Below are 27364 nucleotides of genomic sequence, written 5' to 3'. Positions count from 1 at the left end.
CTCAAAAAAAGTTCCTGTGTGAGTCTAAAAACCATTGTTTTTCAACACAGTCTCCCTGTGCAACCTTCTCACAGCTTCTTCTCTTTTCTATTCAAAGCCTTTGAATCAGAAGCTGCAGGGGGACCTACTTCTTCAAGGTCTACAAACACGACTAAAGTTACTGACAACTTCTACTTCCCAGGGTGCACCGGGGCACAACGTTTCCCTCAGAACAGAAAACAAAACGGCAGCCCAAAGAGAAAGAAACCATCTGCGACAGTTGTTGACCAAAGAAAAGTCCTCTAACGCAGTGGTTCTCCACCTTTTCAGCCCGCGACCCCCAAAATAAAGGTTCCAGAGAGCAGGGACCCCCACTGTAGCTGAAGGTGGTTGAACACAGACAGGGCAATCTATAAGGGGGAATAAAGAGGAGAGCTCCACTGTTCTATGACTCTGCAATAACCATATTTATTTATTGATCTGAATAACATCCACTGTTATCCAGGATGTTTATTATTATTTGAGCCATAGTATATAGTCATCTTAAAGATGTATATCCTTGTTTTAATCAGAAATAAAATGGGTTAAAAATGACTAAAAGGGGTCAAAAAGGTGGTGAAATGGGATTTTAAAAACCACAGAAATTTGGTTAAAAGTTGAAAATTAGAATGAGCAAAAAATGGACGGAAAATGTAATAAAAAGCGTTTAAAGTGTCAATATTGGTTTAAAAGTGGCAGAAATTGGGGGAGGGTGGGTTGGGATAATGTAATTTAAAAAGTAGGAACAATTAGTTGAAAATGGCAAATAATGGACATGACAAATTGTGAATATATGGTTAAATTGGCAAAAAAAAATAAGCCTGAAATATGATGAAAAGAGGTTAAAAGTGACAATAATGGAGCAACATATGTGACATTAGGTGGAAAAGTGGTGGGAAGGGTTTATAAGTGCAGAAAATGTCTTAAAAGTGGAAAAAAATGTGCAGAAAAGGCATTGAAATTTGATGGAGAAATGACAGTAATGGGAGTAAAGTAGAAAAAATGCATTATAAGGAGCAAAAATATGGCCAGAAAAGTGATGAAAATAGGTGAAAATATGGCAGGTTTGGTGTAGTTGCAGAAAAAGGCTCAAAATAAGCAAAAAGGGGCTCAAAATGTGTCTCGCGACCCCACGTTTGAAAACCCCTGGTCTAACGCTCTCAGGGGAAATCATACATCTGGGCGTAAACTCTCTAAATCCTCTCTGACCTTTACTAAACCACTTTTCCAATTCCACTCAAAGCGCAATCACACACTGTGATGTCAGCGTGCACTCATGGAAAAAGACTTTATGGGAATTGTTCCTTAAGGAGCAGAAAGTATCTGCGCTCCAGCGATGCTGGACGTGGTTTTTCCAAAATGAAATCCATTTCTAATTGCTGCACTCAGAGCTCTCTGAGGACTCATGAGAGCAATCGGAGGCTTTCACACAGTTTCTCTGCATCATTCCACACGAGTCAGAGACTGAGGGACAAGAGAGGGCACAGCACCATCGTGTGGATGTCTGCAGGATGTGTGTGTGTGTGTGTGTGTGTGTGTGTGTGTGCGCTGCAGGAAAATGAATATGCATCAGAGCGCTCAGCACAAAATGCCAGAGCTGGAGTTTGTCTTGATTTAGCACAGGGGTAAAATGAGTAATTTCAACATTATTGTGCCCTAGTTTGCACTTCTACGTATACATAAAATATAAAATATGTAAGTAACCGACAATATCCAAGCAATAAGTGATAGTGAATATGAATTTCCTTGATTATGTGACCAATTTCTATTTAATTAAGGGAAATATTGTGTAAAAATATAGGAAAATGTAAGGATGTTGTTAGAATTTTGAGTTTTTTAAACTGTTTAACATTAAAAACGACTGCAGTCATGCAAATATTGTTGAGTTTCATTGAGAATCAGAATCAGATTTTATTCGCCAGGTCCAGTTTAGAACATTACAAGGAATTTAACTTGGTAGTTGCAGCGGAAAGACACGGAAAGCCGTTTTTGGCGCCATCATGTTTAGATGAGAAGTGGGATAAGAACAATAGGAGAGGGAGGGGGTGAGGGAAAAAAGGCAGGTCTTAAACTGAATTCCCTACGGGGAGTGCAGAAAAAACCACCTTGGCACGAGACAAAAAGAAAACACAGTCACACAGTCACGAAACATAGCAGGTGGGCAGGTGTGGGTGGGTTGTGGGTCCGGGGGCGGGGTGTAGGGGACGGGGGCTGGGCTAAGAGCCACAGCACTCTTAAAGTAGTGCTCAGCAATAATCCAATAATGTGGCATTAAACAGCAATTGATTCATGTCTTCTTTGTCCGTTTTACTTCCTCCTGCGGGCCGAATGGGATGCTCCAAAGGGCCAAATTTGGCCCCCGGGCCATGAGTTTGACACATTTGGTAGTTTAACATATTCCCCTAAAAAGTATTCACCTTCTCTCTGATATTTGTCCCCACATAATGTTCACAGCAAAATGAAATAAATGAATTAAAAAAATCAGAATGATGTCATGTTAAAAACTGTTGAGAAATAACTATTTTATTTCCCTTAAAACGCTTCAAATGCTAAAGACAACACAAAGCAGAAGACCTCCACTAAAACTAATGCTAACCTAATATTTTAAAATGACATTGTACCAATTAAAAAATAAATGAAAATATATACGTAAATATTTAGTTTTGAATGTATATACTACAATATGTTGAGTCATTTCTGACCAGTGGAGAAGTCGTCAGTTTTTTGGTCTTTTAAAAAGTGAAAATGATCTAAACAAGTTTCCTCTGAAGGCCAATATTTACACTCTCAGGTCTGCAGAGAAAACACTAAATTATTAATATTTCACCTGGAGACTTTACACATGCTGATAGGGTTATAATAATGTGTTAACATAATTAAACTCTAACGAAGCCCACAGTCTTTAAATGAATGCAAAGACCAAAAAAAAAAAAAAAAAAACCCCACTTCATGTATGATTGTGTAACCATGGACTTCTTCATCACCTTCAGATTTTCACTCAATTTAGCAAATAGAGTCATCAGAGTCGCTTCATTACCTTATTTATGAGTCTTTTCAGAGCGCGAGGTGAAAGTTAATTATCTGCTCAGTGGAACCAGGTTTGTTAAATTTGTGAGCTTTACTTATTCCATCTATTTTATTAATGAATCCCGACAGATTCTATAATCTTCTCTATTTTATAATTCAATAACAGGGAAGTCACTTTAAATGAGTTCTCATCCATTCCATCAATCTTTTTTTTCTTCTCATTTCTACCGTTTATCTTTTTTTATTTTTTTAAAAAAAAAGAAAGTTATCGAACACACACTGATCCTTATTAATCCATAATAGAGACGTAATGATTCACTCAACTCCCGATACGATTCAATTCACAATACTGGGTTCACGATACAATTCTCTCACAATTTATTTTACAAAATGGGACTGTAGAAAAATGATGACTGAAAAATATTCCTTCATTTTTTTTGGGGAAAAAAACTATAAAAAAACTATACTGTTTTCCTTTTATTTTTCATTGTCAAAAGAATCCCTTGATAAACTATTCAAAACAATGCAATTTAACTAAAAATAAATCTTGAATGAAATGAATAAAGGAATAATACAAATGAAGAAGAAGCCTATTAATTTAAATTCTGGTTCTATAGTAAACAATGCAAAACTGCATAATAGTTCCTTTTCTTTTTAAAAGTGCAATTGAAAATGTATTTTGTGCCTTAACAATTGGACTTAAAAAAAAAAAAAAACATTTCACTGCATTTAGGTCAGATATTTGTTTGGACCAGCAGAGGGCGCTGGTAACCCAGTGGTTGGTTGGCATGCAGATATCTTGCAGTGAAGAAGAGATGCTATGCTAGCAGACAGAGCTAATAGAAAAACGTGACTTTTACAGATATTCACATAATATTACAGATATTTTTTCGGTGCTAAAGGGGTAAGGAATCATTTATGAACATGTTTAAAAGTAGAAGGCGGCCAGAAAGAATGTATTAGCAGATTCCAACATTTCTGGATAGCGCTGGTTATAAAAAGTACTGAGATTCAATTTTCACAGTATCGATGTGAATCGTGATACCGACGGATAGTTGACTCATCCCCACTCCTTCCATTGTCCCACCCTAACTCCCTCTTCCCTGTTCCTTTCCCCCACACCAAGGTGTAAAATTGTCCTCTCTTTTTATATTTTCTCTATTGTAAAGTATTTTTTACCCTACCTTAGGGAGAGCTGATGATGTGCAAACAAGGTAAAAAAAAAAAAGAAACAAAAACTATACCAATAAATGTTATATACAGAATTAATCACCCACCCACGTTTAAAATTAGAAAATCTTCTATTTTTTTTTCTTCACATTTATACTTGATATCCTTCTTAACTTCTTATGGCATTCAGTGTGGACAGAAAAGTACGATTTTCACTATACAGGGAAACATGTTTCTTTACTGTATAAAATAACAATAATTGCTTTAAATCTTGAAATATTATGAAGAAAAGTAACGTCAGTTTCTCCACAGTTCTAATCAGCTGAAACTACAGTAAAACATCTTATTTTGTTGTTACAATGTGGATTAAATGTAGAAAAAGAAAGCCAAAACACAGACTTCAGTGTAACTTGTAAGTCACTGTGACTGCTCTACTAGCCCCACAGAGCCTGACCCTGAACATCCAGCCTCAAACGCATGCACGCACACACACGCACGCACGCACGCACACACCCACACACACACACACACACACACACACACTCCACTGTATGAGTTGATGTTCTCATGTCTAACGTCGATACAGACTTTCTAGAATCACTTTATTTCATCTTTTCTGTGGTGCAGCAGAGACCCCTTCATCACCTGCTGGAGAAGACTGACAGAGCACCTCTATACTGCAGCACACACACACACACACACACACACACACACACACACACACACACACACACACACACACACACACACACACACACACACACACACACACACACACACACACACACACACACACACACACACACACACACAGGTCGATAGGAGGCGTATCAGCACCATCGTGGTCTGAGTTACAGGTTTCATGTGCAGAATCCCAGAGGATGTGAAAGTGGACAGGATAAGTGTTTCTGACCTTATTCTAGTCATGCTGTAGTTTACCCCCCATGGACCAACGCTAGAGGCAGAGAACTATTTGACTTTGTCCTGCAGTTTGCTGCTCTCCTTTCTCTCTCTGTACTTCTATGAAAGACATTTTGACCTGAGTGAGAAGCTGCTGATCTGTTGATTCTCGTCCTGTCTGATAGGAGTTATTGATTGATGGTAGTTTGTTGGTAACTCTCTCTTTCATTAACTCTTCAGATCATGAACTTTAGAACTTGGTGGAGGTCTGAGAACAATATGAAATCCCTGAGGATGAGCTGGAAGAAGATGTGGAGGAGTATGAGTGAACAAATGGATGTAAACTATACTTTTCTTCTTTTCATACAAACGTTTGCTCTCATTGTGTTTGAACAGTTAGCTTAGTATTCCTCCTAAACAGGCTAATCTGTTATTTGTTGTATTTTCCCAAACTTGGGGCTAGGATCCCATTTGGGGTTGCGAGAGACACTGGGAGAGATTCACCAGATGCTTTCAAGAAACTTAGAATATTTTCTGAACAATTTGAGCCAATTTTTGCTTATTTTGACCCTTTTTCTACAACTCCACCATATTTTAACCTATTATCATCACTTTTTCTTGCCATATTTTTGCTCCTTTTAACACATTTTTGCAACATTACTCCCATTTCTTCCACTTCTCTATCAAATTTCAATGCCTTTTCTGCACATTCTTTCCACTTTCAGGACATTTTCTGCACCCTTTGCACCACTTTTCCCACCTAATGTTTTATATGTTGACCCATTATTGTCACCTTAAACCTCTTCTAACCATTTATGTTTGCCACTTTCACTACATTCATGATTTATCATGCCCATTATTTGCCATTTTAAACTAATTGTTCCTACTTTTTAAATTACATTACCCCAACACCCCATTTCTGCCACTTTTAAGCCAACGTTAACACTTTGAACCCTTTTACCACCGCCAAGGGCAAAGCGGAAGGCTATGTTTTACCCTGCGTTTATCTGTCTGTCCGTCTGTTTATCTGTTTGTCTGTCCATCTGTATATCTGTCTGTTAGCTAGATGACTTGAAAGCTTTTGAATGGATTTGGATGAAACTTCCAGGAAATGTTGATAATGGGACAAGGAACAGGTGATTACATTTTGGTGATGTTCTGGATTACCAAAAAATAGGAAAATAGGAGCTGTGCTGAGTCTGCACCTTTACGCGCGGTGGCTTATGGGTAATGTAGTAGCGGTAGGGAGGTGCATTGTGTGTTTTTCCCGCCCACTTTTTCTGTCCCTTTTTGGCCACTCTAATTTGCAACTTTTAAACAATTTCTGTCCTTTTTTGGTCACTTTTAATCCATTATATTTCTGAATAAAACAAGGATTTACATCTTTAAGATGACTATATTCTATGGCTCAAGTAATATTAACCTTTCTGGATAACAGTGGATATTATTCAGATAAATAAATAAATGTGGTTATTACAGATTCATAGAACAATGGACCATCATTTTGCTGACTTTATGGATGGACCCCAAAAATCTCTCCCCTTTATTCCCCCGTATAGATGACCCTGTCTCCACGTGACTGTTCTTCAACGTTCATGTCTGTGTTCAACCACCTTCATCTACAGTGGGGGTCCCAGGCGTCTGGAATCTTTAAGTTTGGGGGTCGTATAGGTTAAAAAGGTTGAGAACTCCTGCTTTAGAGTATATTTAATTATCTCTGAGAATTGATCCATGATCTAAACCTCATTCTAACCCCCCGAGGCACTCAGCAGGGAGACATTACTAAATCTGGTAGATGCGCCTCAGGAAGCAAATGGTAAAAAAACCAACATTTTGAAGTAGGATTTCTCTCACAGCGTGGGCAACAGCAACCTTCGATCGTGTTTCTTTTGATGTATGTTTTCCTGCAGTTTTACCTTCTTATTGTTCACCTCGTCTGTGGCTTGAACCTGCACATGATTTCATCTTCCCTTTAGTTAAATCTGACCTAAAAATATATATATGTATCTTGTCATCTGGCATTTTTTAAAAGTCTACTTTTAACAATACTGAGCAACACTTGTAACTTGCAACACGACTGTATACAAACAACTGTTGTGACAGCGAGGGCCGATAAACTGTGATTGTCTGATTTTGAGGGAAACAAATACCAACATTCATGTCAGCTTTTAGAATAATGACCAATCAGTGCATTAATACAGGAAATAACACTAGTTTTGTTGTCATTTTGTGTCTATTTGTTGTTTGTTTTTTGAGTGATTGTTGCAATTTCTCTATATTTCAATGCTTTCACCCTCCTCCTCACATTAAAGACTAACGCGTTGACACACATGCATAACTAAGCATGTATTAACAGCTTCACATATGTATTCAGAAACACACAGTGCAGTGGTGTGTGTGGGCAGCATCCACAGCGCTATGAAACATCTTGCATCCCACATGCTTATATAACTCCCTCTCCTCCTCCTCCTCCTCCTCCTCCAGCCGATCACTCATCACCTCATCACTTCATCCTCTGCTGGAAAACACCAACACTCCCCTACCTCACCATCCTGACTGACATCAGCCATCAAAGCTGCACAAATCCCTGCATAGAGTCACCCGTCTGTTGAATAATAAACTTCCCTAATAAAACACGTTTAGCTGCTGTGTGCATTCAACAATAAATATGCAGCTCAGCCAAAGTTTGCATTCCAGAGAGGAAACTCTTCACTGTATGTATGGATCCTACTTTATTCTCAGGGAGGAAACTTTCACATTCTTTTCTTCATGTTTCCAGTTTGAAGAAAAGCATTGAAAGCCATACAAATTCCCTTTGGCACCAAGGTGAGGCATGAGGACACAAACCGATGCACTTATATCTACACACAGTTTCAGATCCACCCCTGGGTTGTCCCGCCCCCCATGAATTCTGACCTTCAAACATGAGATGCTTTATCTATTTTTTTTTATCCCAACACTGGAAAAAATATAGTTTTAGAGAATCTTTAAGACAGAATGTATGGAATACAAATGTACTCGTTCTAAAGCTGAAGCATGAAGACAAGCACTGGTATCATCTACTGCAGATATTTTAGTTCAGGGGCCAAATATGGACCAGTTTGAGCTGAAGTGGGCCACAGATTATAGGTGCAAATTCAACATTAATGTTGCCTGGTTTGCAAATCCACATCTAAATGATATTTATTACATCTCTGTGTTTTAGCTTAAATTTTAACTGTTGTTTTTATACTGTTTTAGCTTACTTTTATTGTGGTTTTATACAATGCACTTTAAAGTGACCTTGGAAAACCTGAAAGGTGCTGGTGTTCAAATAAAATATATTATTATTATTATTACTATTATTATTATTATTATTATTATTATTATTATATATAAATTATAAAATGTGTGAGTATATCAGTCCCTGCAGGATCTTCGAGGAATTTGGGGACATTTCATAGAATAATTTGATTAAAAAAAATTGCCACATTTTGGAAACATTTAGAGTTCTTTCAATAATTTGAGACAAAAAATGACTGCCGTCATGTGATATAAGAAGTGGAAAACTGAGCTCTGCAAATATTATGGATTTTAATAGAATGTTTATATTTGGAGGGGCTGAGATATCTACAACTGAATTATTTGGTAATTTACAAAATGTTTCATGTTTTTTCAATGATTTTTTACATTCTCGTGCAGGCCAAATTCATTGCTCTAAAGGGCCAGATTTGACCCCCGGGCCTTGAGTTTGACTCGACTGAGTTTTTCTCTGTTTCAGATAAATATCATTGATTGACTTTCCTTTAAAGCAAAACGTAGATTTGTCACCAGACTTTAAAAAAATACTTTTGATAATTAGCCTGGAATCACACTAAAGTGTATAATATCTAATAATGTGAAATTTGCTGTTTAAATATAATAATAATAATAAGACTTTTCAAACTACCAAAATAAAAAAACACAACTACACATATTTCTAACAACTTTTACTTATTCAACCCTTCAGGTTTCTGTGACTATTTACCTTTAAAGAAAGGCTCTCGGGTTCAAATACAGGATAAGCCCCAAATTATTACATCCCCACCACTGTCTATGAAGACCAGTACTAACAAATTTAAAAAGAAAATAGGCTGGGAACAATTTAACAAAGGAATCAGATGGTTTAGTGATAAATCAAACTTCCAAATACAAAATAAAAGCTAAAAAAAAAAAAGATTCACAAAAACAAACCACATCAAGGACACAAAACTCTACCATGTGTAATAAAAAAGTTGTTGTTTCCTTCATTATAAAGGCTTCCACAAACAATCTACAGTGTTCAAATGTGAACTGGTTCTTGTTCTTAAATAATGCACGTCATTAGCATTTGCTCACAATTCTGAACAGCTCTACTACAATTAAGCAAAATAAGTAAACATGCTTTCACACAAACGCATCCAGTCTCCTTCAAACTACAGCCAAAAGTGAACTACGGCCTTCACTCATAAAACCAAGGCCGCTGATTGGTTGAATACCTTCATCCACTCAGACAAAGTTAATTACCAGTTACCAGCCAAAGCTAAACAAAGGAACTTACATTGATGAGCTCAATCTCCCAGATCTTTTTCACCAGCTCCATGGAAGTGTAGCCGTTGATGAGGAAGGACTTGGTGTAGTCGCCGAGCTCCAGAGACTCCAGCCACTCAGCCACTGATGTGGGGTTGTTGCCATCGTAGCCAACGGGCCGCACCTTCATGATCAACAATAAAAGAAACTTTTTCAATCTTAATAAATCTGACGTAATCCGACTACAACAACAGGAATAGGATTTTCCCAATAGTGATGGGATCCTTAAGACGGATGACCATGTGGATCAAGAATCAAACCAGAACAGAATTTAAAGCATTGTTGTGCAACATTGTTGAGGGGCCAAATTTTGTGTGTGTGCAACACGATTTCCTCATGTATCCTGGTGGTGATTGCAAACCGATGCATTAACCATAACCAAAACCCAAACCCCGAACAAAGTGTGGTAATAAGAACCAATTGCGTAAACTAACCAATCAAAACACATTGAGTTTGAAACTCGTGTTGCGCAGCACGAAAAGTGAAACTAATATTTTTGTGACAGCGTCACAATTCCCCCAAGGGATTGGGTTTACATGATGCTTTTGTTTCTGAGACATAGTTAGTCAACTTATTACGTTTTCTCAAACCAGAATCTGAAAAGATATAAAGGAGTTAGGGTGCTTTCACATATACTGTATAGTCCGATGGACTCTGTGCGGTTCAGGTGGTGAATGTGCAACATTTTTGTATTTTAATTTGGTGTGGTTCATTTTCACACTGGTCTTTGCTAAGAACACCAAGCTTTCTACACAATGTCACACAGGCAAAACAGTCGGTTACCAAGTGGACGGAATACTTCGGCCTTGTTCTTTTTTGCCTGAGTGAAATACTGTCAACATTCAGGCGAAGAAGAAGAAGAAGAAGAAGAAGAAGAAGAAGAAGAAGAAGAAGAAGAAGAAGAAGAAGAAGAAAACAACAACACTTTGTTCATAAAAAATGAAGCAACGCCAAATCTTTGCAGTCCTGATGTTTATAAGTTTGTCCGTCCCCATGCCATTTTTATTTACTGCATTTTGTGCATTTTTGTTTGCGTTTCAACGTCACGTCCTGTTTTTGGTCCCACTTCCTATATTTGGTCCGGCTTTGCTTTCTCACATCGTGAAAACCCCACCAGGCTTCACTTGAGGCGACCCAAGACCCAAACTGTTCACTGTTTGGGTCCACATCAGCATTGGAATGAGCTTTCACACCACCACAAATGGACCGGACTATCCAAGGAAACAAAGCATGGTGCGAACCAATGAGGTAAATGTGAAAATAATTTTGGAATAGATATGAACATTCTATTAAAATCCATAATGTTGTCTAATTTGACGATGCAGGTGAATTTGGCAGCTAAAAGGACATGATTTCATATTGTTATGGCCTGGTGTATTTCTCAGGTATTGTTAGACACTGAATTTGATTTGCTTTGCTTTTCTGGATCAGTGCATTTGACCTGAAGCTTTACATCATTGAACAGCTGCCATCTGCACAAATGCTAACATAATACCTCCTTCGTGCATTCCATGTGTAAATCCTGTTTGTACCACACAAAAGTGCCACATTGCATTTATTCTTTTATTGTGCTGCGAAGATGCTTTATTCTACACATGGTTTATTGTCGTTTAAAAATTAATACCTTTCTGAGGAGAGAGTTGAGGATATATTTGCATTAACTAGTAGGGTTTGGCCTATTTGTTAACGCTCTCATGTCTCTTTACATGTGAAAGACACTGAAGTCAAACTGCTTCATTTTGTTTAATGTCTTGGAAAAACTAATGGGTACAACTCTAATGACAATATCACCAACAATTGGCCTTTTCTTCTGCTAAAATTCAATAAAAATGATAAGAAACAACACAGATTTATTACTTATCTTGAGTTCTAATCTCTTATACTTTGAACCTTCTCAAGTTTAATAAAAAAAAACTCAAACCCCCAAAAAAGCCCTAAAAATAAGCAGATCAGAAGTATCCGCAAAATATATAGTGTGATGTCAAATGATGCCACAACTATATTCTTAAACTCAAAACAGACACTAAAACCCTTACACTTGCATTGATTACTGAGAGTTTGTAAAACCTTTAGCTCCTGTGCAACTCTTACCCGTGGCAGAAGCCGGATGGCCTGCAGGAGGCGCTGTCTGTGGGCCGAGTTGAGGATCCCGATCTCCAGCAGGTCCTGGTCCTCCACCACATTACTGCCCTGCAAAAAGCAGCGTACATGGTTAGTGGATCTGCGTCACACAACAGGACTTCAGTGGGCGTTTTATGGCAAGCAAACAGCACTACAGCCATATGTATCCATTGTAAAATTAATCATGAGCAACTATAACCGAGTGCTGAAAAATGCCCTGAAAGAATATATTAATAGGTTTAACGACAACAAAGCCTGTACGTATTGCTCAGCAGTTCTATAAATTAATCAGTCATATTTACATTGAAAAGTGAAACATTTAGTTTCTAAAACATTGCTACAACTACTATTTTTCCCCTAAATCACTACTAAACTAAAAAGAGAAACATCATAAATGCAGTATTGCCCCAACGTCACTTTTGACAGTAACTAGTACTGTAACGCAATATTTTTCTAAAGAAATAATGCTGTTACGTTACAATATGGTGCGTTTGTCCGTTACTTTGCTAGCTGCAGTATACTTCCTGTTTACAGTGGCGCTACATATTTTTGCGGGATGCCGTGCCAAACACGATAAAACAGAAGAAGAAGCAGCATTGTCAGCGTGTTTCTGTTTACATCACGTGCGCCAATCATGGCGAGTCAACGCGAGAGCAGAACGAGCTTCTCAGAGTGGAAATACCCGCATTATGTTTGTCTTCAAACGATGCATCAGTGAAGCTAAGCTATCGCTGTGGCTGGATTTTAACAGACTATGACTGTTATCCAGGGACAGGGCAGCCAAACTATTGCACGGTATGTTGCAAATATGCAGCTTGTCGCTACTGCTGAGTCACCGCTAACAGCAGCTCATTAGCCTGATCTGTTTAGCATTGTGTAGCTGAGGAAAATGCTTTGAATTTGTTTTTCCACATTTATTTTTATAAGCATTTTCAACAGCAGAATGTGCACCTGGAATATGCACAGCTTACTTTACATTACTGTGCTAAGGCTGAAAAATGACTGTTTTAATTTTGTAGCAGCTGTTTTGTGCTTTATATGCACATCATTTATGGTTGTTTTATAGCAGTTGATCAAGAGTGGATTATTATATTATTACAGCACTAATATGAAGCTGTATGGACACAAATGACCCAAAATAAATAATACATTCTTTAATTCTAAGTAACTCAAAAGTTACTTTTTCCAGTAACGCATTACTTTTTGCTGTAAGTAATCAAATCAGTAACTGAGTTATTTTGTTAATGAAGTAACTAGTAATGATAACTAGTTACTTTTTTCAGTAACTAGCACAACACTGATTATAACTGGTGCATATCCAACAAAATAAGTGTAATCTGCAAAAATAGTGTATATAAAACATTGCAGGTTTTTATAGATTCCAATGCTAAAGTTCACTTCACAAGCAGTGTCAAAGCAAGGGAGGTCCACTGCCTCGACACTGCTTCTTCCATTAGGTTGGACTCGGGCTCTGACTGGGACTTCCAGGAACCCAAGCAGGGCCAATTCTGACTCTACCACCATGAGAGGCTAATTTTCAGACTCGGGAGGACCAGACCTATCCACTGGTACCAGACACGGACCAGATCCGAGGTCTGAATGTGAAGTAATTGAGTGTCAGAAACAGGCAGCCAAACTAGAGCTGGGCATCATGGTCAATTTCTTGAATCGATTAGATTTCGATTAATACGGTTTTGAATCGATTAATCACGATTCCATCAGTATTGAGCTTTCAAATTTATTTGAATAATAATAAGATGGTTCCAAACTTCCGACTCAAGTTGGGTGGCTTACCCAGCAGAGCTTCATCTTGACTTTACTAATGCCAGACTATACTCAGCTCTAGTCTTACACTATGGAAAAATCTGAAGCTGATTTCACAGGCTGACGGCAGCACAGCGCTGGAAATGTTGGCTTTATTGTTCATTTTCCTTTTATACTGCAAACATATGACCATACATGTCATACCAAAATGATTGTGTGGTTCTCTATTTTTTATTAAATTAACTTGTTTTTCATTGTCACTCGGACTTGAAAAAGATTGGCATAAAATTAAAAATGTCTTCCTCCTGTTTGTCACGGCCCACTTATGTCTTCATTGCCCACCAGGGGGTGCACCACACACTTTGAGAAGCACTGGTCTGTAGTGAAATATCGTTTGAATCCGCTTTAGTTACTGATCCAGTTCCTTGGACTTCATGACGTTTTTCCAGAGAAGAACAGGATATTGACAGATTTTTATGTTGCATTTACTAAGAAAGGAGAAAAGGATGGAATTTGGACTCTATTATCTATACGCAGTGGCTATCCGTACGGTAGCCCTATAAATACACAGACATTCTATCCGTACGCAACCCCCTCACTGGCCAGTTTAGGTCACGTGACTAAGACTAAACCTAACCGTAAACCTAACCCTAAGACGCTACGTACTTGTACTTCGGTAAACTTACCAATAGCACCGGAGGTTGTCCGTACGGCAACCGCACAAATAGACACTTTCTTCCGTCCTCTTTGTCATTTGGCTTGAGTATCTCTTTAATATTGCAGTTTTACATTATTCAAAGTGTGTGATTTGATGCATTATCCTGCTGAAAGTAGCAAACAGAAGATTTTACACTAGCCATAAAAGCATAGGCGTGATCATAATGGAAACCAGCTTTTATTGCTTTTTTATTTGCTAAACTCAGACCCTTCAATCCTAATGTTGAAACAGATATAAAGACTCAACAAACCAGGCTATGTTATTTAGACTGATTGATTTCTATCTGTTAATTTTCCTGTTGGGAGCCGACAGCGGTGGTGTCTGCAGCTGGAACTAATGGAAACCTCCAAGTGTGATCTGTGTTTGGAAACACGTCTTTGAGATTTGATTCTCTGATGATCTGAACAAGTCTGACTGTTCTCTGACCTCCTGAAACATTTTGCTCAAGAAAACCAATGTTCTTTCCGAACCTCGAGATGGTCAGGAGTTCAAATCTGTTTACAGCGTCATTCATCTTATTTATTCCCCACACGGTAACACGGTTACATCATCAATAGCTTATCCTGACAACCAGTGTTCATTTTATCGACTAAGAATTTTCATCAGTTTTCATTGACTGCATTTTTTAAGTGACAATAATGAGACTATGAAGAGTGAAAAAAAAAGATGCAAAAACGATATCAAAATCTTTTGAGATTTTTGTCGACTAACAAAAACAAAACTACAATTTCATCACATGGGACGAAATCCAATCAGAACTCATGTGATCAAATCTACCTGCTTATTTACATCCATCCATTATCAGGTCTTATCCAGTATACTGTATATACTGTATTTTAGACCAGAGGTTCTCAACTGGTTTCACTGGGACCCACATTTCTCCACAGTCATTAAATCGCGACCCACTTTTTTTTTTTAATTCAACCAAACAAATTTCGTTTTTTAAAAATAGCTGCTGAAAACACACATATGAAATATATAATATATATATCAAAACATAAATCTATATGTTTTTCCTGTGCAACATGTATTTCACAGCATGTCAAAAGAAAAGTTTCTTTCAAAATAAAAGACAAGTCTAACATGAGAGACATTAAGTATTTATTTATTTTTGGCCAGCTGTCTCTGACCCACCCAGTACAGGTCCGCGACCCACCAGTTGAGAATCACTGTTTTAGTCGACTACATCTATCACAGATTTAGTCGACTAAAATCTTAATGTCATTTAGTTGACTGAAACTAGACTGTAACTGAAATAGTGCTGAAGACTAAATTTTCACTACAACTAAATAGCGTTTTAGTCAAAAGACTTGTGACTGAATCTAAATCAAAATTAACATGGCTTACATTATGTTCATTAAATAAGTTGCTGCCTTTTCATGGACTAATTAGTTGTTTTTTTTGTCTTTTATAATTGTTGTGCTCCAATATCAGTCATTCACCAAAGCACACGTTCACAAACCAATAAACTATTAGTGTTAGCAAATTAATTCATAACAAGCCTATGAGTGAAGAAAGTATAACAGGGGGAAATTAAAAAAAAAAAATCCTATTTCCAAAGCGGCAACAAATCCAACACTTACATCAGCTTGTATACAGTTATTCTTCTTCTTTTTTAACACTAATTAATCCAATGGGAAGCGATAAGAGAATCATCAATCACTCCTCCTCCGGTGAGACAAAGAGAGCACAGATAATTACAGCGAGTAATGCGCAACACACACACACACACACACACACACACACACACACACACACACACACACACACACACACACACACACACACACAGAGAGAGAGACATGGGTGTAAAAGTAAAGGAGGGTGACTTGGGGACACAACAACAGGAGATGGGAGAGTCATCAATTCAAATTGGATGTATAAAGATTTTCTTTAATGACAATATTAAAAATCAATTTTTCTCCCCAGAATTGATCATCGTGACGTCAACTTTGAGAAAATACAAGGAAAGAAGGTGATCTGAGAGCAGCAAAAAGCAGGAAAATTACATTTGTAAGAAAAAAATGTTTAGATGTACTGTATCTTTATTAATGCGTTATAGCAGCGATTCTCAACTGGTGGGTCAGGACCCAAAAATGGGTCGCGGACCTGTACTGGGTGAGTCACGGGCAGCTGGTTAAAAATAAGTAAATACTTAATGTCTCCTTAATTTTGAACTACTGGAGGAGGAGTGATTGATGATTCTCTTATCGCTTCCCATTTGATTAATTAGTGTTAAAAAATAATAACAACTGTATATAAGCTGATGTAAGTGTTGGATTTGATGCTGCTTTGGAAATAGGATTTTTTAGGATTGCTATATTACAATTTATATTGTGAGATATTGTGCTTATCTTGGACAGTGAGTGATAATTTGACTGACTGACTGTTTTTTGGAACTATTACTCGTATTGTTTCTAGAACTGTGTGATTCTACTTTTGTTTTTGGATGAAAATAAATATATATATGAAAAAAAAGAGATACCCGTTAGAATCAAATCACAACAATCAATGGATTGGAATTGGCAGCAGTACGGAAAAGAATCGAGACAAAATCCTATTGTCCAGCTTTAGTGTGTGTGTGTGTGTGTGTGTCAACGTTGTTTTTTAAACCTTGGAACAATGCAGAGAATAGATGAAAATGGTAGACATCCATTGGCAGGTTTGTTATTCCTTATCGGCTTCACTTTAGGCCTGAGTGGCCTTTAAAAAAAGACATTTTGTTCAAAGGCTGTGACATTTCCTCCTCACTGGGGAAAACGGAGGCTGTTTAGCTTTCCCTGCTGGTGCCTGCTTTTTATTCTGCAGTCATCCATAAAACACAAAGAGCTGTGGCTCTCCTGCACTAAATAACAAACTAATCTAGTGGCAAACTTTGGAACATCTAATGAAGCTGTGAGATGAATTCATGAACTCATACACATTTCCCTGACAAAGATCTTTAGAGATTTAACAATGGGTTGGAATTTGTACGTGAGATGGAGACAAAGAGTCAAAATTATCTACAGTGGTGTGAAAAAATGTTTTTCCCTCTTCCTGATTTCTTACTTTTTTGCATGTTTTCCGCACTTAAATGTTTCAGATCATCAAACAAATTTAAACATTAGTCAAAGATAACACAAGTAAACACAACATGCAGTTTTTAATGAGGAAGAAAAATATCCAAAGCTACATGGCCCTGTGTGAATAAGTGTTTGCCCCCAGCTCCTGTTAAAACGTAACTGTGGTTGATCACACCTGAGTTCAATTTCTGATTACTGCACACCTGTTCTCCATCTAGAAATCACTTAAATAGGACCTACCTGACAAAGTGAAGTAGACCAAAAGATCATCAAAACCAAAGACATTCAGGAACAAATGAGAGTGAAAAAGTAATATGAATCTATCAGCCTGGAAAAGGTCAGAAAGCCATTTCTAAAGCTTTGGGACTCCAGTGAACCACAGTGAGAGACATTATCCACAAATGGCAAGAACACGGAACAATGGTGAACTTTCCCAGGAGTGGCCGATAGACCAAAATTACCCCAAGAACGCAGCGACGACTCATCCAAGAGGTGAGAAAACCTGCCTCAGTTAAGGTCAGTGTTCATGACTCCACCATAAGAAAGAGACTGGGCCAAAATGGCCTACATGGCAGAGTTCCAGACCAAAACCACTGCTAAGCAACAAGAACATTAAGGCTCATCTCATTTTTGCCAGAAAACATGTGCCCTGGGGCATACTGAGAGAAGAACTTAATATGCCACTAGTTAGTTACCATCATTTCCAGGCTATAAAGAGCACTCTTTTATTGGCCGCATTACAATAAGGGTGCCCGTCAGACAAATCGGCCAATCAGAACGGTAGCAGGTTGGCGTGCTGCTGTAAGTGTCCGTGTTTCAACTAAGTTTCCTTTACTACATGAAGTCTCCTCCTGACTGCTCCACGTCTACATATCAGTCCATTTACAGCTTTTTATGGTCACTTTTTACTGGAACCAGTCTGATACACCCACCGCTTTGTCCGCTCTTCTTACTGTGAACTACCGTGGAGCGATCACAGCGAGTCGGACTCTGAGTCAGAATACGGATGCGATCACTTCTGAATAGGGATGTAACGATTCACTCAACTCCCGATACGATTCGATTCACGATACTGGGTTCACGATACAATTCTCTCACGATTTATTTTACAAAATGGAAATGTAGACAAATTTTTTTTTTGGGAAAAAAACTAGAAAAAACTGTATTATTTTCCTTTTATATTTCATTGTCAAAAGAATCCCTTGATAAACTATTCAAAACAATGCAATTTAACTAAAAATAAATCTTGAATGAAATAAATAAAGGAATAATAGAAATGAAAATGAAGCCTATTAATTTAAATTCTGGTTCTATAATAAACAATGCAAAACTGCATAATAGTTCTTTTTCTTTTTAAAAGTGCAACTGAAAATGTATTTTGTGCCTTAACAATTGGACTTTAAAAAAAAAAACCGTGATTACACTGATTTACGTCATATTTGTTTGGACCAGCAGAGGGCGCTGGTAACACAGTGGTCGGTTGGCATGCAGAAATTCTTGCAGTGAAGAAGAGAAGCTATGCTAGCAGACAGAGCTAATAGAAAAACGTGACTTTTACAGATATTCAAGTAATATTACAGATATTCTTTCGGTGCTAAAGGGGCAATGAATCATTTATCAACATATTTAAGAGTAGAAGGCGGCCAGAAAGAAAGTATTAGCAGACTCCGCACGCCGCCTACACTTGTGCACTTGCCCTCTGCTGGTTAAAAAAAGTACTGCGATTAAATTTTCAGAAAATCGATATCAACCGTGATACCTATGAATCGATTTTTAACTGCCTTACGATTAATCGTTACATCCCTACTTCTGAACAAATCCAACGTGGTGATTTGGCAACTTCATGCTGTTATGCTACTATTACAAATGGCTGACTTTTACTGTAGGCGGAGCTGAGATCAGAACAGCCTGGATACAGCATGTATCGTCTCCATCAGCCTCAGACCCCAGAGCACCGATCAATCCGGAACAAACCTAATGCGGTGATTTAACACATTTATGCTGTTTATATTTCTATTACAAACAGGTTCACCTTTACTTCATCTACATTCTCTCTCGAGAAGTGTGCATCATTACAAAATGAGTGCTCAGAATGATTCAGTGCAAGCGAGAACAATTTAATGTAAACAATGTCATTGTTCCACCTGGTCTAATGTGACAGAGCTCAATGTTTATAAAACCGGGAAAAAAAAACACAATTTAGCCGCGTCATTGTTTAAGCCGCAGGGTTCAAAGCGTGAGAAAAAAGTAGCGGCTTATAGTCCGGAAATTACGGTAGTTAGTTATTTTGATTTATAATTAGTTCAAGTTATTTCAACTTATAGTTCGTTCAAGGCCAGGGCAAATCACTCAGGGTGCACATTTTAAATTCAGTGTTTTGGAACCTCTTTAGTGCACTAAAATGTCCAAACCTGAAATGAATGGGGAGGAGTCTGTGGAGTCTGTCTTGTTCAGTCGTAGACTAAAGGTAGTGATTGTTAAACTTGTTCCAATCTGTGATGAATGACAAACACTTCCTCAAACTGACAGCATGTGATCAGCTGGTCTGTGTAAAACACATTTTAAACAGACTAAACTCAGAGGAAAGTCGGGGTCTCCAGCAGCTGATTGGACTTCCTGTGAGAACTTCTCCTCTACTTCAGAGATCAGATCGTGATTAGAGCAGAGCTGCTGCTGCGTCTGCACGGAACACCGACTCACAGCTTCACAGCGTCACAGAGCAGTGGACACAAAAACAGGAATAATTGCTCCCTGTTGGCTTCAGGAAAAAGTCAAAGCTCTTCCTCACTTTAAGTCGTATATGTCACCCCATACTCTGGATCTACCACCAATGCATTGTGCAATGTAGGATAAATATCACATATTAAACCAGGAAGCAGCAAAAAGCTTCTAATCGTATGTTCTTCACACGACTGGCATTGATTGTAAAGGCTACAGCCGAGTGTTGCTCTTTGCCCCCCACTATGGTCCACTGTTAGAAATCCTTTGTTTTTTTTACTCGTGCTGACATTTACACTTGATGGATGTGAAGTGGAAACAGAGGTTTTAACAATGTCCTTCCTCACATGCAGCCGCAGCACGAAAAGAAGCCGAGTTAAACTATATTTCTATGTAAAGGTTTCATAACTTCCTAATTTAATACCTTTTTTGAACGTACTTGTCTTGGTTTTAAATCGTTGTGTCGTCAAATCAGACTAAAACTCTGTGATCAATCTCCTAGTTTATTTTTTGTTTGTTTATCATGAGTTTATTTTCATTTTTCCCTTCACACCTCATACATTTCACTTATAAGTAATAACACGTATATACATTAAATGTGTACAAAACGTGTAAAATGTGCTACACCAGTTTAGCCAGTAGTAACCTTTTAGTAATCTTCGTTTGAATTTACCTATTATTATAATAACTAGTACAGTGCCCGTCGTAATTATGTATTCATATAGTGGGAGGAGCTTAAGTAGAGTTGTCAATTATGGCCAAATGTGTATGTGTAAGAAGTTTGGGTAACACTTTAGTTTAGGGAACACCTATTAACCATTAATTAGAGCAACTGATGACTCTTATAGTATCTGCTCCTCTGTTGTCTTTCAATACCTTTGGATCAGTTTATTAATATTCAAGCTTCTAAATATGAACAGATTTATAGAAATTTTTATGTGCCATATTTACAATATTCACAAAAATATTCACATAATTTCATGTTTGCTCAAATCAAATATCTAACGTCATTTTATTTATATTCAAATAAAATTTTCATACTTATTTAACATTGCATATTTGATGTGTTTCTTAAACTTTAGGAGAGTTCCTGACTATTTTATGGAGTGTATTCCATAAATAAATTCCTGTTAAAACTTTTTTCTTTAAATGTTTGTTACTTTTAAATAATAGTGACTTTCTCGTTTTTCAAACCTTTCGAGGATGTTTTTTGGCAATATTTTTTTTATTGGCTTCATAAAAAATCTGAAGAATATTATTAAGGCTCAGTGGTAGAGTGGGTTGTCCAGTAACAGAAGGGTTGCGGGTTCAAATCCCGCTTTAACTGACTAATTGTCGTTGTGTCCTTAGGCAAGGCACTTTACCCACATTGCCTTGTATGAATTGTGCATGAATGTTGGTGGTGGTCAGAGGGGCTGTAGGCGTGAAATGGCAGCCACGCCTCTGTCAGTCTGCCCGAGAGCAGCTGTGGCTACATTGTAGCTTACCACCACCGGTATGACTGTGTGAGTGACTGGTGTGAATGAATAATGCTTTCTGTAACGCGTTTTGAGTTTCCTTGAAAAAAGCGCTATATAAATCCAAGCCATTAATATTATTATTTTTTAAATCCTTCGTCCTCCTACAAGTTTTATTGGTTTTATTAGGGTCAGGGTTCTGAGGATGTGAAAAGTAAGGCACAAATAAAGCTTGGATTGATTGATTTCCTTTGAAACATTTCATTTGGATGTGTTTTATAAGTAGAACTGACTGAAGAGAACTCCAACCATTTTCAGTAAAAGTTCTCATTCCACCACATTTTCATATAATTTACTTTTCCAATCAGTTTTTAAGAAATCAAACAAGGAATAGCAACAAAATGTGTGTTTCCATCCACACTAGTGTCGTAGGTTTATGTTTCCATTCTGTGGCTGCTTGTTTCATCAGCATGGTTTCACTGTACACATTATTGAACGTACTCTCATTTAGGGTCAGACTTTCTCCATCTTTTCTCTTGTGTTTGATGATGTTATCAGTGGCTGTGTTCTAAATGTCATACTAACGTACTACTCATGGTAAGTTTGACGTCAAAATGTGTATGTAGTGCGTTCACATTAGCTAGTGTGACAAGATTGAGGATGCAAGAAATACCTGTATGTAAACTCTATCAGGACATTTTTTAAGTATGCACGGTGGGCACACCGGTCATACTCAACCGCCTCATGATGCATTGTGAGCGGAACGTAAAATCGTCCTGGGACCGGCTTCGAGCTAAAGGTTAAACATCCCCTTTTCAAAATAAAAGCATCTCTACTTGTCTTCCATTAGTTTTTTTTAACACTTTTGTAAATAGGGCTCTTGTTTTGAAGTTAACAGGAAGTTTTGTCAGTAGCACAATAGAGGGTCTCCAAAAATCTCCAAAAATATCGGAATCAAATGTGTATACGTGAGTTTTATGGATGAAATGACCACATGTTGATATTCTACTTGGTCACTTTCTCACTTAAAATATTTTCAGAACTTTCAAAGGTGGAGAATCAACAGAGATATTTAGCTTCAGTGTGAGTCAGGTTTTTGTCGTTGTAGGTTTGAAATGCATCTTGGGAAACTTGGACGTATACTTCAGAGGGAACGGTCATCATCCTAATCATACCAATAGTATAGAATAGACAGTATATACTCAGGGTGTGCATTGCCATAAATCTGACGATACGATTTACGATTTGCATGTCACGATACGATATGCCCCGATACTAATATACAATACATACGTATAATACGTGTGTTTGTCGCTAAGATGATTCACTCAACTTTAAAACTATGCCATAAAAATAAGCATTTATAATCAACTGTTTTAATTTGCAACACAAATTACAAGGGAAAAGCACATGTGAATTAAAGGGCCCATTGATTTTAACACATCCACTTTAATCAACCGTTAGCTTTACTGCTAACCAGGGTCATTACAGGGGGCGTGGCCTCTCTCCTCAGGCCCTCAGTGGAGGACAAAAGCTGCTAGGTGAATTCAAATGGGCGGAGCAGCTTTCTCTGACACACGATAACAACACTAAATCATTGTCGGCTTTCTGGAAGATTTTAGTAATCAATCACCTCAGTGCGTTACTCAGAGTCTGTTGTGACGTTTTTATGACCTTTTATTCAGAGCAGGAAAGTGATCGTTTTAAAAATGCATCCAGAAGGCAAACACTTTACTCGCCTGATGGTGTGAATAACGCAGCAAATAACAGTTTATGTTAGAAAGTATCAGCAGCTTTAAAAAAAAAAAAAAAAAAGGTAAATCTATTTCACTTTGCAACTCAAACTCAAATAAAATCACAAATTTAGAAGTAGAAACTTCATTGGTATCCATATTTCATTCAAAGATGACATTTCTAATCTGTCCAATGAAGATATTCATTACTCTGACAAAGACACAGTGCTGCTAATCTGCTGCTGAAAAGAAGATAAATGTCAGTCGAACTACTTTGTAAAGAAATACCAATGAATTAGAATTACAGGAAAAGGAAGTGCAAGTAAGGACAGAGGAGAGACGCCTTGAATTATAAGTTAAAGTGAGGCAAGAAATTAGAAAAGAGCAAAGTAATAAAGAGCTGAGAACAAATAAAGGGATGAATAGAATATGTATATATTATATACAGTATACTAGTAATATGGCTTGTTGGTAGAGCCAGCCAATGTCTAATGTTTCTATATCTATTATGGATTAGAACACTTTCAATCAAATATATATATGCAAAGCAGCTCACACAGTTGAATCCAAGATAATTCTGTTTTAACTAGATTAAACTAAAACACTGGCTGTGTTTGAAATGGCACAATCCGTACTATACAATACAAACTCAATGAGTATATACTAATGCTGTGTTCACACTGGACGCGTCACGAAATGTTTGCACGACCAGATTACAGACAAAGTCAATGGGATAGACGCCGTAAGAGGCAAATTCTTCTCTTGTTGGCCGATGCGGTTTGATCGCGAAGAACGTTGGTCGCGGCATGCAAGTTCCTGATTTTCCGTGTCATTCGTCTGAGTTGAAAATATTGAACTCCAGCAATTGTTTTGTGTGACGCGCAGGCGCGAAGGCCAATTAAAGTCCTTGTTGTCAATGATGTCAGGCCGTCAACACGGACACCATTTTTTTCACGCATTTCAGCATGGAGGAGAAAATAATCGTGGCCACCCGGAGCTCTACAACACGGCCAGTTTTTTTTACCTGGACTGGAGAATTTGGTGCTAACCTTGCCGGCAAGATGGATTCTCCTGGTGTTCACAAACAAACTGAAACTGAACCGGTCGTGAGGCCGTGTTATAGTTTAGGATATCCGGGTGTGACGAAGGCAGAAGCACCGAAGCAAAACCGGTGCATGCACAGTTGTGAGGAGAGGAACTAGCTGGGCTACCGCTATTAGCATAGCTGCGAATCAAAATAGAAAGATGTCGACGCAGGAAGATGAACGCGTCTAAGCTGCTATAAACTCAGTTTTAGAAGAATCCAGCATTTCCTTTTAGAAAGAGCAACAGCGAGAGGCGTTTTGTGCATTTTTGGACGTTAAAGACGGCAAAGTGGAGCCTTGTTGTTGTTGTAGCAACGTCTCTGAGGCGCATGCCGATGACATCATCATCATTTGTTACCGTGTGATTGACTAAAACAAATCATGGTGGACAGGTGCTTCGCCCAATCAGCTTCAAGCATTCTGTTCGTTTCCCTCCCTGCTTCCGAAAGGATTCGCCAGACACAGACTCAGATTGATGGAGAACTTGAGTTAGAGGGAGGAGCTACACATCAATCTGGCTCTTGCCAGGTTAATTTGGTGCAGCTCCTGAAGAAAACAGTGAAACTCACTGTTGGAGTTGGATGCGTCGCTGGTTAACCTGGTGAATCCAGGAACGCCGGCGTCAAGCGTTTTGACTGCTCTTCAGCTTCCACAGAAGGTAAAGAGCATCAATTTTACTGGGGTCCTCCATAGGTGATGGTGAAAAGAAAGGGAGTCTAGTTGGCGAAAATGGGGAAAACGTTTTTCGGTCCAGCGGAAGCTTTTGCGCGGAGCATGCGTCACAAAAATTAGTGCCACGTCCGGTGTGAACGCAGCATAAGTGTGTAAGAAAAAACTGATTTGGTGATATATCACAATATTTCACCGCGCGATTATCGTATTGATCCAAAAAATGACCAAATAGATTTTTTTAATCATCTTTTTTGATAAAAATTGCGCTAACATATGCATAGCGCGCAAACTCCCGGTCACTAGGTGTCAGCGTACCACATCAGACCTTGTGAAACTACTTCACTACTCAATGCATTTTAGCTGATTGCGCTTTATTTTAAGAAAACATACTGGGCACCTTTAGAGATGCACTTTTCTCAAATTGGGGTCTGAGGACCCCCAGGGCTCCTCTAGCCGGAGCTTGGGGGTCCGTGAAATAATAAAAGAGAAATATTCATGCATCATTACAAAAGTGTACAACTTCAAATGTGCACCAATAAATATATATGTTTCATATATAAGTGTATGAATACATAATGCACTGATGTATTACAGTGAAGTGTGATTTCTGTCTCAATGGTTACAAAATCCTGCAAAAAAGTACTTCAATTATTATCTTTTAAATAAATGTGCACATATTTTGTTTATTGTTAATACATGAAACACATTTTATGTTCTATAAAAAAACAGTACTGGTACATTTATACTACAAAAATCTAAAATATTTTGACAAAACACAACATTTATTTGGCATTTGGGGCTAAAAATGGCAGTAAATTGTGTTAAATTGACATGAGGATTATGTTCTTCCCTGTAAGGAAGCTGGAAGCTCTATTTGCATTTAATGCCATAGCTGATCTGCCCAGATGAAATATTCATTGGAAGCAAACACAATAAATAGATTGATGGCTGTGTTTGTCCGTTTTGACCTGCCCTGTGTGTCTCAGCTATGTTAACAGATTTGTAATGAAAACAGACTTTTTGTAAAGGTCATATAAGATCAAATGTTATTCTGTTTTGCAGGGAACAATAAATAGAAATATTAAGAGCTCCACTCATTAAGTGGGACACATTTAAAAAAGGGACAAAGAAGAGACTTTGATATCTCAGCGAGGGTTTGAAGGGCTGTTTCATCGCTGATCCTTTTAATATTAATTGCACCTGAAAGCTTTTTGTAGGAGAGGAGAACACAATTGGGAATCTCTTCGTGCCAAGAGGAGAGCAGAAAATCTTCTGATCTCTCAGATGAATTGGCAAAAAAAAAAAAAAAAAAAAAAAAAAGGTGAAGTAGATGTGAATGAGAATATGCTGCTGTGGTCAGGAGGAAGCTGGACTAAAAGCAGCCAATTAAATAATAAAGAAAAGAAGGAAGAAAAAAAACGAGTTCCTTTATCAAAAAGGATGGTTATGTTACGTAATAGTTGTTACCAGTAGTTACAGTGTGAAGGTGTTTCACTTTAATTTAGTTCTTCAATCATAGCAACACATGGAGATTCTTTCTGCTCACTTAATAATGATTTATAATCATCTGTTTAACATTCTTATTTAAGATTTTTAAAATTTTGACCAGGTAAATATGAAAGTAGCAAAACCTGTAAGAAATCCTACTTTAGTGGAAGAAACGTACCGTGTTGCTTTTTGCACAGTGTATCCTACATAAATAAGTTTGTACATGTATTTATGATTCCTTTAACCCAGGGATTCTCAACTTTGGGGTCAGGACCCAATTTTGGATCATGAAACACTGGGGGGGGGGGGGGGGGGGGGTTCGCCAGATGCCTTCAAAAAACAAAGAATATTTTTTTACCAAATTGAGCCCATTTTGGCTTATTTTTACCCCTTTTTCTGCAACTACACCAAACTTATTATATTTTATCTATTTTCAGCACTTTTTCTTGGCATATTTTTTCATCTGGTAATTATTTATGCTACATTGCTCCAATATCTGCCACTCCATCAAATTCCAATGCCTTTTCTGCACATTCTTTCCCCTTTCAAGACATTTTCACCACTTTTCCCACCTACAGTTGCATATGTTAAAATCACTTTTAACCTCTTTTCACCATATTTCATGCTTATTTTATGCTAATTTAACTACATTCATGATTTGTCATGGCCAGTATTTGCCAGTTTAAACTCATTGTTTCTACTTTTTAAAATTACATTACCCCAACCCCGCCGCTCTCATTTTTGTCACTTTTAACGCAATGTTGACAATTTGAAACCTTTTTACCACTTTTTCTGTCTGTTTTTGCCCATTGTAATTAGCAACTTTTAACCAATTTCTGTGGCT

At 37.7% G+C, this 27364-nt stretch overlaps 1 protein-coding gene across 5 annotated transcripts in view; it reads right to left on the bottom strand.

Annotated features, from left to right (window-relative positions):
- anks1b (ankyrin repeat and sterile alpha motif domain containing 1B) overlaps positions 1–27364 on the bottom strand; it is a 298928-nt gene that overhangs the window by 65977 nt on the left and 205587 nt on the right. For all 5 annotated transcript variants that reach the window (XM_028451136.1, XM_028451140.1, XM_028451138.1 and 2 more), the window contains 2 exons: positions 11794–11892; positions 9674–9826 (listed from right to left, as the gene is read on the bottom strand). In XM_028451136.1, the coding sequence (XP_028306937.1) occupies positions 9674–9826; positions 11794–11892 (252 nt within the window). The remainder of the gene's footprint in view (positions 1–9673; positions 9827–11793; positions 11893–27364) is intronic.

This window comes from Gouania willdenowi, chromosome 6 (assembly GCF_900634775.1).
Source record: "Gouania willdenowi chromosome 6, fGouWil2.1, whole genome shotgun sequence".
Classification (NCBI taxonomy): Eukaryota; Metazoa; Chordata; class Actinopteri; order Blenniiformes; family Gobiesocidae; genus Gouania; species Gouania willdenowi.
This window is presented reverse-complemented; position numbering and strand designations above follow the sequence as displayed.